Source organism: Crocodylus porosus, unplaced genomic scaffold, assembly GCF_001723895.1.
Source record: "Crocodylus porosus isolate Cpor-Errol unplaced genomic scaffold, CroPor_comp1, whole genome shotgun sequence".
NCBI classification, from domain to species: Eukaryota; Metazoa; Chordata; order Crocodylia; family Crocodylidae; genus Crocodylus; species Crocodylus porosus.
In genome coordinates, this window is record NW_017728913.1 from 13,713,710 (window position 1) to 13,725,564 (window position 11,855).

General features: G+C 46.6%; 1 protein-coding gene across 2 annotated transcripts in view; it reads right to left on the minus strand.

Annotated features, from left to right (window-relative positions):
* The window catches only part of CTSO (cathepsin O), a 26,341-nt gene extending 15,138 nt beyond the window's left edge, over positions 1-11,203 (minus strand). The window contains exons 1-2 of one of the 2 annotated variants that reach the window (XM_019534517.1): positions 11,000-11,203; positions 4,521-4,629 (exon numbers count right to left, since the gene is read on the minus strand). In XM_019534517.1, coding sequence (XP_019390062.1) covers positions 4,521-4,629; positions 11,000-11,125 — 235 coding nt within the window. In that variant the 5' untranslated portion in view covers positions 11,126-11,203. The remainder of the gene's footprint in view (positions 1-4,520; positions 4,630-10,999) is intronic. The other variant, XM_019534515.1, reaches the window with a different exon arrangement.
* Between the last annotated feature and the right edge of the window lie 652 nt (positions 11,204-11,855).

An 11,855-nucleotide genomic window follows, 5' to 3' on the forward strand; every position in this document is an offset into this window, starting at 1 on the left:
TTTCGAGGAAGGACTTGAGGACCACCAAGATCTGGGGAATGATATCCCACTCAGCTCTGTTAAGGGGGCCACTGATCCCAATCTCCCTGAGCAAGACCATCTCATGGATGACCTTCTGTTGCTCCACCAGCCTCTCAAGCATCAGGTATGTGTAGTTCCACTGATTTTGTGCTGTGGGATGTTCAGCTCTGCTTGTTTGTCCTGCAGCATCTTGCCCCCCTTGATGCTCCGGTGAAATGCCACCTTCCTGCATTTCGAAATGAGCTTGCTGGTGGTGCTGGTGCCATCACTGGCAGCCCTGTCCCCCTCCAAGGCATCTCTGACAATGAGGTGGAATTTGTGTACCACACAGTGGATGCCAATAAAGTTGGCATTAGGGATCACATTGACCATATTGGCCCCATTGTCAGTGACTATGAATCCATGGGTGAGCTATCTGTGCCCAACGAGCCACCCCTACACCAAATGGTTCATGGCCCCCATGATCTCTGTTGCTGTGTGGAAATCATTCAGCACCTCAGCTTGAAGGAGATGAAGGTGTGATCTCCACCCCAGCTTCTCTAGAAGTCTAAGGTGAAGTATAAGGCCACCTGCAGACCTGCCCTGTGCAGCTCCTCCCTCAAGTTCTCCCTGCATGCATCATACAGGGAGGGCACCACTGTCCTGCTGAAGGTTGTGCATTCGGGCACTAGGTAGGATGAGCCCATGAGCCCCCTGAACCCTGGCCACTCGACTAAGGAGAAGGGCTGGCCATCCACAGCAAGCATCTCCCCCGTGTTCTGGGTGATCTCACTTGTCCTTGCAACGCACCCCCCTTTCTCTCTGCACCCCCCCGTCACCCTCTTCCCCCACTGTTCCAGGGTGGCCTGCCTCTGCTTTGGGGGGACAGGGGCTTTGGAGCAAGAGGAGGACGTTCTTTTAGGCATGCTCCCACTGGTGCCAGGCTGAGAAGGAGCAAGAGCAAGGGGCTAGTGCCTGCAGACATGCATCAGCATTCCCTTGGTGCTGTGTTTTGTTCTTTTGCCCCATCTGGTTTTAGCTCAGCGGTGCAGGCTGGTAGCATATGTGGGATCATCTGCCAGCTCAAAATGATCCCAGACACACCACCTGCTTGTGTTTGGGGTGTGGGTGCATGTGTGGATGCTTCACTTTTCCTCTCCTCAGCAGGCAGAGGCACAGCAACAGGAGCGGACTCAGCTGAGCTGCTTGTCTCTATAATCTCTACCTCAGCCTCCTCTGAAGCGCCTTCCGGGGAAGACCTGGCTCTAGGGGAAACTTGAGGGGTGTGGAGCTCAAACTCGGATGATTTCCCCTCCTCCCCCAGAATTTCCCTTGCTAGGGCACTCAGATCCAGCTCCAGCTCCAGCTCTTCCTCTGGCACTGGAAGGCTCAGCATGGGAAGTGAAATGGGGGTGGAGGAGACTGTCATGCTGGTGCTGCTGCTTGTTGTCATGGTGGTGGTGGTGGGGGGGGGTTATAGCTGGTGCCCTTGGAGGGAATGCAGTCTCAGGCACAGGCAGTGGCACTGGAACTGCTCCCCTCTCCTTTCTGCTTGTGGAAGCCTCATTGCTGCTAGTTGTAGGGAAGAGGCTGCATCTCAGTTTTGGGGGGAACTTTATACACCTCTCTCTACCCCCTCTTCTGCCCCTCCATGAAGACTTGCCAGATGCCTTTCCACCACACTTCATGGTGTGTTTCATAGTGCCTTGCTTTTATACAAATATATAAATGTATCTGTGTTTCTATATAAATTCCCTAAGGTGTATAGTCTATGCCGCAAGATATAACTGTATAGAAATAAAATATAAATGTATTTCCCTTCCTATACAAATTAAATTCTATAGTGTAATATCCAATATAATTATACAATTGAAAAGAATAAATCAATGAACATAATAATAAAATAAAGGTGTCTAGAAGAAAGAAAAAAAGTATTCTGGAATCCCTCTTGTTAGGCTAGGCTTACAAGTAGGAAATCATTCAGATCAATGCTAGTAGTAGCCTTCATTGTCTAATGCTCCTGAGCTGCTGGAAGAGAACTCAGTAGCTGTCAGACACCAAGGCAGAAAGCAGGCCAGTTCAAACAATGCTTCCTTTTATGCTGTTTTTCCATCCCTCCCCAAAAGCACTGGGATTGACAGGGACATCAGGAAAGGATGACAGTCACTGGCCAGCTACACAGTCAATATGAGAGCACTCCTTCACCCCTCTTCCCCCTCCCTCTCCTTACTTTCTGTTTCCCAGCAGGCAAGTCCAGCTTCAGCTTCGAAACTCAAAACATTTCGACTGCCCTCATTTTGTTTCAAGGCTGTTTCGAAGCCCTTCATTTCATTTTGATTTTGCTGTTTTGAGCTTGAAACAAGTTGAAACACTGTCAAAATGAAACAGCCAGCGAAATTTCGCACAGCCCTACTAGGTGGTATTTTTATTGGTCATTGTTCTGTACTGTAAAAATCAGATCTGTCCAACTTCTGAGTGGCCACGAACTTTGTTGGCTCTTCCCCCCTCTCCCACCTCTCCATGGTGGCAGCAAAAAGTAGAAACTGGAGAAAGGAGCGAGAGCCCAGAGACCATGGTGGCTTTGGTGGGGAAGTAGTGACAGCAGCAGGACTAGGCAATGGAGGGAAGCAGCAGTGGCCAGGGAGACCAGTATCTGGACCTGTGGGGATAAATGTAGAGTTGGAGGCAGCAAAGGTGGTAGGAGCCATTTATGAGCTGCCAGCTGGACAGCCTTACTCTAAATCATTAGGAAACTGGCAGGTAACATCAAGGCAGTTTAAAATGTAGGGGTGGGGGAGTAATCCAATACCATGAATATTACTCTCTGAACTAAAAAATCTATTAAGATTATCCCTATATCTTCTTGAAATGTAAAGGGGATGAAGTATAATCAAATAATAATAAAACTGTCAATTGTGGTGGGACTTGGGTAAATTTAAATGAAAACAATCTGGAAGCAAAATATTAGACTGAATTACAGTTTGGTTTACATTAATCATAGCTTATAAAACCAGTGATGATTTGGTCTGCCTAGAATGCAACAGCGTAAGTAGTGGAGTAGAAAAGAGTAATTTTAACTTGTGGGAGAAGCATAATTGATAAGGGTTGAAGCCCTGGGCAGCATCGGGTTGCATGCTAGTAGCCTGCTTTCCTAGTTAGCTTCACACCCCTAAACTTGTGGGAGACATCACTGTTGTCCAGTGAGGTGTCAGGGGATTAACACAGCAACTGCCACGTGTCAGGACTCTCTCACACTGACAACTGCAGTTGCCACAGCTGCTCCAATGTGACCAAGGCAGGGGCTGCAGTAGGGAAGGTATTAACTGTCTGGTTGCTGGCCACACCAACACCTCCCCCTTCAGCACCAGCATCTCTCACAGGAGACTTATGGCTGATTAGGAAACTGGGGCTAACAGGATGCGACCCCTTCAATGACTGATGTTGTAATTTGAAGATACTCCTTTACTTGGAAGACTACAGAGGTTGGTGGTTAGGAGACAGTCCCTCAAGTCAGTTAATCAGAGATTAAGGAACTGCAGAAGTTTGTTTACTACTCTACAAATAAAACTTGCTTTTTAGTTCTTCTAATTCACATGTGTCTGTCTATTGAACCCTGTGCTCAGTATAACCTCACAAGTTTCCAGATGCCCAACTGGATCCAAGCAATTCCTGCTCCCCACTACACCCAGCCCTGCCCCCCACCTCTTCCCCACGTGCCACTGATTACTATGGAAATTGGTAAATTGGCAGCATAGAAGGGGGCCTCCGTTCTAGGACCTCCTTTATGTCAGCACTTGGGCTTGTGTTCCACTCAGCTGCCACTAATATCCTACTGCTTGAAGACAATAGAAGAGTTAGTGATAGGATGTGGTGAGAAGTCAGTGGAAGTGAGCCGCCAAATTTACAGTTTTCAGGTAATGTCATAGTATATATGGTATCTGTGAGAAATGCAAGATCTCAGAAACATGGAAACTTGAAAGACTGTTGTACTGAGGTGCATCAGAAGCTATGCACACACTGAATATCCAACAAGATTGGTATATTAAACAAAATTGGTATATTAGCATCGTAAGTGTTATGTGCATCTTTGGGTGCCTGGAAACAATAGGGGTTTATGTAAAATTGCAGATTCCTTGGTAGACAAAACAAGTCTGAGAGTATCGCCTTCTCAGAAAATGTATACAGCTCTTTTGTTCGGGTTTGAAATGGCTGGGAAAAAAAACCAGATGAGATAATTTAAAGGGGGAGCCTGATCTGAGTCTGGGAGAGAGAGATCTGGGGACACAAAGAATAAACATCTGATGTACTTGTGTCTGCACCTACCAAGGTAACACACCGTTCATGGGTAATACATGGTAAGACACCTAGCAAGTAGAATGAATTATTGCCAAACATAGGTAGCTGTTTGATAATAACATAGTAACTTTTAACCATGACAGAAAAGAGCATGTGCATGCAGCAGCTGCAGAATCACAGAGCAAAGTAATAGGAAGAAGACTGGCATGACTCAAATTCTGTACCTTTAAACTCTTCAGGGAACAAATGAGAAAATTGATTGAATCCATAGAAAGCAGTGGTGTTGTCATTTGATGATAATGAATTCAAGTGGGTAAATCGTTTAACACTTTCCTGAAAAAGAAAAGAAAAATACAAGTTACTAGGTTTCTATTTATTGAAATGACGCATCCATCTTTTGCTGCAGCTTGTAAAATTTGCTCTCTCTTGATTTTTATTATGGCTGCTTTTGTCATCTTGGAGTCCCTTCATGTTTATTTAACTCTCTAGAATACAGTACACACTTTCTTCTGTTGATTTGGTATGTACCAAAGAGAGAGCCAGATGCGACCTGACATTGTCATCACTGATGAAGAGGCCAAGAAGGTTGTGATCGTGAACGTTACCATCCCCTTCGAGAAATGGCGCCAAGCCTTCACCGATGCCCGGGCTCGCAAGCGGTAGAAGTATGCCCCGCTGCCCAACACCCTGAGGGGCCGCGGCTATGATGTGGCGGTCGATGCGCTCATCGTGGGAACGCTCAGAGCCTGGGCCCCCAGCAACAAGAGCGTCCTGCGTGCCTGCTGTGTCTCCCGCCGCTACGCCTAGCTGATGCACTGCCTCATGGTGTCCGACACCATCTGTTGGTCCAGCGATATCTATGTGGAACACATCATGGGCCATCGCCAGTACTCCGACCCCACCAGATGAGCCGCCACTGGACTGGACCCGGAGGGGACCGAATGAACCGCGCCCCCCTTCACTTCACTCCAAGAGGATTCTTCGACCATGGATGACCCCGCTCCACCCGAAGAGGACCCCCGTGATGAGACTCTATATGGACTGAGGCACTTCCTCTGAACCACTTCCTCCACCATTGCGGACCATTGTAACGGGTTTGTATCTATCTCTTTTCTCTCTCAGCGTTGCGAACCCCCTCCCTCTCCTTTCCCCTTCCCCCCATCCCTCACCCCTGGGCTTAGTTGGCCAACATTGTATCTCCTATAACCTAGTTGCGTTCCCCTCCTCACCCCCATCCCTCTATTGTTAGTCCCTTGCTCGGGCGATCTGTATTTCCCTATCAGCTTTGTCATCTTTTTTCTGGATTCCCAATCCTAAACATTTACTAATAAAAGTAAATCTGTTCTTTCTCTTTTCCCCCACCCCTTGCTAGCCTAGATACTAGAGTCTGTGTTGACACTTCAGTGGGAAAACTTTTGATTTCCCACACCATTATTGGGTAGACTTTTCAATCCTGATTATCTCCTTTTGTGGTTTATTGTTAGTTGAACTTTAAAGTAAACTCAGTGATGTAAAAGACATCACTATCAATACAATCCTGGGTCTGAAGAATTTTTCAGCTAGAAAGCAAACAGCAGCAATACAGTTGGAGAACCAGTGGAAAGGCTCATATTAAGTAACTTTTTCAAACTAGCATTTTTCTTTATGTTTTTATTGTGAACTTGCACAAGAAATAGCTCTTTAGAAAAATGGTTGTTTCTTAAAGTAAAAATAATAGTTTTATTCTTGGAAGCAAGACTAATAATATGTTTTTGGAGTACTTGCAGTAAACATTCAGTGTGAATAGATTTAAGAATACCCCAGGATTGAACTAGGGCAACACATGAAGCTGTTTTGGTACGGGAAGAAGTAGTAAATGTATTTGTATGGAACTCTGTGTAAAAGCAGAACAAACTGTGTCCTCTGTAGGGGCCGGTGGACCTTCATAAAGACACAACGGTAAAGAACTGCCAGCAGGTAGTTACTTAGTTTGATCAAGGTTCCTCAGCTCTGGCTCTCAAAGTTCCCGGTGGTCTTTGGAATTGCATGCTTTGAGGTTAAACAGTGCATAGAGGATGTTATGGGACATGGCTCACAAAAGAGGAAGTAGTTTGAAAATTGAAACAGAACAACTTTATCTGATGATAAATGTTATCTCTGGGACATACTCTCTACAACTTGAAAGCTTCCAGACTGCTGACTCAATTCATTATCTGAAAGAATATCAAATTGTTTTGACATATGTTTTCTATTTTTAAAATTAATCTAACATTCAGATAACTGACACAAGCTGAAACAGCTTAGGAGTCAAAATGAGCAATATTTTGTAAATGTATTAAAATAATATTAAGCAGTGATTTTGCACCATAAAAAATTAGGAAAAGTACTTATGCTATGCTGACTGATCCAGTGATTATTGCTCAACTCTATATAATATTTCAAAATTGTTTTAAAAGGCTGTGGACCACCTATGCCATTAAATAAGTTCAAGTGAAATGTAATTTTTATACATTTATATCCTCTATCCTAAAACCAGCATGCCTTTCTTGCCTATGCCCAGCTGTCCATGGCTCTAACTTCTATGGATATTTTATAAATAATTAAGGACCAGTTTTAATAGTAATTAGGTGCTTAAATACTTCTAAAATTATGGGCCTAAGTTATCCAGATACATGAAATATTTTAAAGCATCTCCTTAAACCAGCAGTTCCTAAACTCTAACAGATTGTGCACCATCAATTTAAAATGATACAACCTTAGGTACCACCACCAAATTTTTGTCATATCAAGTAATTATAATAAATCTATTAACACGTACCACTGACAGGTTGTCTGCACATCACTCGTGATATGTGCATCACAGATTGGGAACTGTTGCCTTAAACTATACAATTTAGTAACACATTATGATTTGTTTTCAACTGGTTTTAGACTTAGAAGCTTTAGGATTGAACATTAGAAAGCTGAAATTCTGTCTCCATAGCATGGCTTTCCATAAGAACAAGAATTCTTCTCGCTGCTGCTTACCAGTGCAAACCAAACAAAAACATCTCGTAGCGACTGCTTCTTTGTTCCCATACCACAAACCTGGTTCAAAGAGCTATCTGAACTGGGGTGCTCTTGGTCTAGAACAGATAGGGCCAAGATGGCCTTTGTCTTTGGACCAGTGGGGTCTAAATTCCAAAGCAGCCCACATCTCTTCATGTTCAAGTTGTGCTGGAAAATCCAACTTGTAGCCACAGTTTAAGGAGGGTGGGGTGTAATAAGGGCTGCTGTAAGGGGGCATGTGATGCTTCTGCTGCAATGCTATTTAATTTCCCTATCTGCTTAGTTGTCTTCATGTTTTTCCCTGATTGCTGATTTGTTTGTCTGGTGTTAAACAGTAGTTTTGTAAGGTACCTTGGAATGAAAAGTCCTTGAGTAAACATACAACATTTTTAGCATTGCTAAAGACATAAGAGCACTGTTATCTGAACACAGCAGAACTCTGAGTCAGGAATGTCAAGACAATGAGATGGGATCAGAGTACTCAACTGCATACAACCCATTCCCACAGCCTTACAAGATGAGTCTGCTCTACCTCAAAACTGTAAGAGGCTATACAAGCCACTGTAACACCATCAACTCCTATAGACAGCAGGGTCAAGTTATTGCTGGGTAAAATCTGCGGGGTTGTTTTTAAATTCAAGGCTGACACCTTGTGCTGGAAATGAAAAGTACAATTCAAAGTTAAGGTTCGGTGGTACAGGACAATCATGGCTATATATGCCTGCCCTCTTATGTTCAGAACTTAGTCAAGAAAGGACTTTTGATTTTGTAAAATGTCAATGGAATTAAGATGTAAAATCTGACTAGCATAATGCTGAACCAGGAATACAGTGTTCTTAACTAAACATCCTTTTTTTCTGAACTGCTCTCTCAGGCCTATTGCAAGGCTAAAATCCAACTGAAAACCTATTTGTTCATAGGGATCTTGAGGGAGAAAATAGGGTGGACAAGGCATAATGGCTTTGATTCTCCACAGCTGGTTATACCATTCAATCAATTTACATTCACAGATAAGCCGATTCTGATCTGCTGACACTTTATATTGCATGACTACACAAGGTGCAAATCAGTGATGATGGGGAGAAGGAGAAATTTTAAAGAAAACAAAACTTCCATTTATTCTTCTATATCAGAAAAAAACCCTTTCCATGTCCCCAAGCTAGATTCTACTCCATTTCACCACAGATCATGTTAGTCCTTTCTCCTCTGCCATCTACACCCCACACTGCCTTATGCTGCCTTCCTTCCACCTCTGCAATCTAAGGTATGCAGATGCTCATAATAGGAGGAGTAAAGAAGGCCTATTTTATGAAAAGCAAGGGTTGATCCTCAACACAGGCACAGGTGAAAGAGTGTTTCAGCACAGGGATAAGACAGAGCAAGTTTGGGGAATCAGATTAGGGAAAATGGCAAAACTGTTGAGTAGAGCTGATGAAGTGCAGCTTCTGCATGTCCACCACCTTGCAGTCTTGGCAGTGAGTAGTGACAGGTAGTTAGATGCATTAGCCTGAAGTCAGTCAGAAGGCAGAATACCTATGCAGCAACTTCATTCCTCCTTCCTGGAGACATCTACTTGTACCTGTGTAAACTAAGATACATTAAGGGTCCGGCCACACATTCAAATTAAGGCTAGATAGAAACCAACTATAAAGTTGTTATACATTTTCAAGCAATAGCTTGGTAGCCAGCTAGCTCTTTTTATAGCTGGATGGACATTCTTATGCAAATTACTTTGCAGGCTTGGCCTGTCTACATTAATTGCATAATTAACCAGTCAATTGTATAATATATGTAATGTGTAGGAGGGACCACAGTGTATGAGCTTTCCTGTACCAGATTCCACTTCACCAGCTGTAAAATGGGGGAATGACAGGCAGGGAGGCTGAGGGGCAAAGCAAGGACAGGTGGGTAGGATACAGGGGAAGCATGATGTAAGTAAGAGAAGTGACCAGTGCTGGAGCCATGTTGCAGCCATGGTGGTCCAGAAATTTGTGCCAGAGGCATGGGTTGCCAGTGGGTGATATCTTTTCCTGGGCCAACTGGGTTAAACTTCGGACCCCGCCATAAGTTCAAATTAATGCTGGAGAGAAGCCACTATTAGAGCTGTTCCACATTTTGAAGCACTAACTTCCTAGTCGGCTGGCTTTTTGATAGCTGGCTCCTCATTTTTTAATCATGTGATCATAACTTTGCACAAGAGGCCAGTCTAAATTTTACTGTGTGATTAACCAATTAGTTGCAGGATTATTACTTTGCACCCAGGGCTGGTTTTGCTTTGGGCCTTGTTACACAGTAAATCTGGGTGGCTCCTACAGCTCTTAACTCCTGGATTATCTGCATATTAACACCTTAAAGTGCTTTTAAGCACCCCTTATGCAACTGAAAGATATACCGCTCCAAAGCAGGATAATCTCCCATCTGTATTCCCCAGCTCCTGTTCAATTAAGGTATAGCCATTCCCTACTATGTGCTACCAGTATTGAAGTCCTCCAGTATCCCAAATTTTTCAAACCCTCACCAATAGAGCAGAGATAGAAGCCTGTCCTGGTGCACCAGCTCTCTAGCAGCAACTCCCAAAGGCAGCTCGTGCTCTCCAGGCCTCTAGCAGCAAGTCACAGCTGGGGGTGCGGTAGAGAAGATTTCTACACTAAGGACATGCCTATATATGAGTAGCAAGGGCTGTAACTACAGCATGCCACAGCAGCCTCAGTTAATCAAGTCTGCTGGAGTGTGGTAGTTCCTGCACTCCAGTTCTCCTGTATAAAAATGGAGTGCTTTAACTAAAGCTCATCAGCCAAGCTTTAGTTTAGGGTGGTTTTTTTTTTTGCAAAAATCTAGTTGGTCTAAGAAAAGATATCACTGCTACCATGAGTCCTGATTACTTTTTACAGTGCCCCCACTGCCACTTCGAAGCGTGGGGAGGCTCATGCATAAGATGCTCGGGACACTGTCATTTGACGAGTCGCTTTAATTAAAGCCCTTATCCCCACCCAACACTCCCTGAGGGTGCAACTCCTCCAAACCCCAAGCTAGCACTGACACCCATCAGCATTTGTGCCGCTCACCACCAAACATATGTCAAGGCCCTAAGCAAAGGGTGCAATTCATGGACATGAGGACTGGAAGGGGCCTCGGAAAATCATCAGGTCCAGCACTGGGGGTGCCCCCACGTAGGTGATGGGCAGAGGAGGGCAGACAGAAGCACCAGTGCCCCCCCCAGCAGTGACCGAGGACTGGGAGCACCAGATGTGGCGCTACTGCGGCCGCAATGAGTTTTGCTGCAGGGGGACCCCTCTGCCTGGTTGGTGCGAGTGGCCGTGGGGACTCGCCCTCCCCTGGTGGCTGACTGGTTGCTGGGAACGGATGTCCCCCCCACCAAGGTGGCACCAGCTGCCCATGGGGTGCAGCCCCCAAAGTGAAGTGCCTGATGGATAGCAGAGGCCTTAGCCAAGCTTTCGAAGGACGGGTCCAACCCAACCCTGAAGGTGGCCCAATACGGGATGCCACCCCCTCCCGCAGAGGTGAACAGCAGCGCAGCGCTCCCACGTCCACCCGCAGCGCCCGGTCCTCCCCGCAGAGAGCCCAGGGGAAGCCCCGGCCATTGTGAGGTGCCCCGGGGTCCCCCCTCTGCCCGCCGGAGCCCGGGCCGGGGGGGCACAGGGGAGCCGGTACCTACCCACAGCGCCGCCTCCGCGCTCTGGCGCCCGCCGCCCGGCGGCGCCCGCGTGCGGTTGCGGGAGCCGGGCAGCCCCGCGCCGCCGGGCAGCAGGCAGGCCACGAGCCACAGGGCCAGCGGCTGCATGGGGCCGGAGGCTGGTGCGGGGCAGCGGCGGGCTTTCCCTTTCGGTTTCCTGCTCCCAGCTCCGCCTCCTGCTGCGGGGGGCAGCGCTGCCCGGGCCGGGGGGCGGGGAGCAGGGCCTTCCCCGCCCGTGAGTTGTCTTGTGGGGCCGGGACATGGAGTCTCTCACACACACACATGCCCCTATGATGCCTGAGCCCTACACACATACACACACACACACACCGTGATGCCTGACACACGCACACCCATAATGCCTGAACCACACACTCACACATGCCCCATGATGCCTGAGAGGCACGCACCCCCCCCCCCGTGATGCCCGAGTCCTACATTCACACAGAAAGACCCCCCACCCCCGAGATGCCCGAGCTCCTTGTTCAGCCTCTAGCTAGGAGGAGCTGGCACCAGGTTCAGCAGGCTTCCCCCAGGACTGATTATCCTGGGTCTTGATCCTTCTGCGGGAGGCACAGTGGCACAACGCAGAGCCTCCCACCATGGCTTGTGAGCATTTCAGGTTCAAGGCGTTCTCTCCACAGCCTCCAGGGACCATCTCACTGGCCTTGAGGGCCTGCTCAGAAAACACCACTTCTTCACTTTTCCCCTAATCAAAACGCCAACTAAAAGTCATAGATCAGTTCTGCTGCTCCCAAGATCTCAGACTGCAATTTAACTGGGTTGTACATTTCATTTCTAGACTAGCGTACAGGAAATGCATAGCCTGCCAGCAATT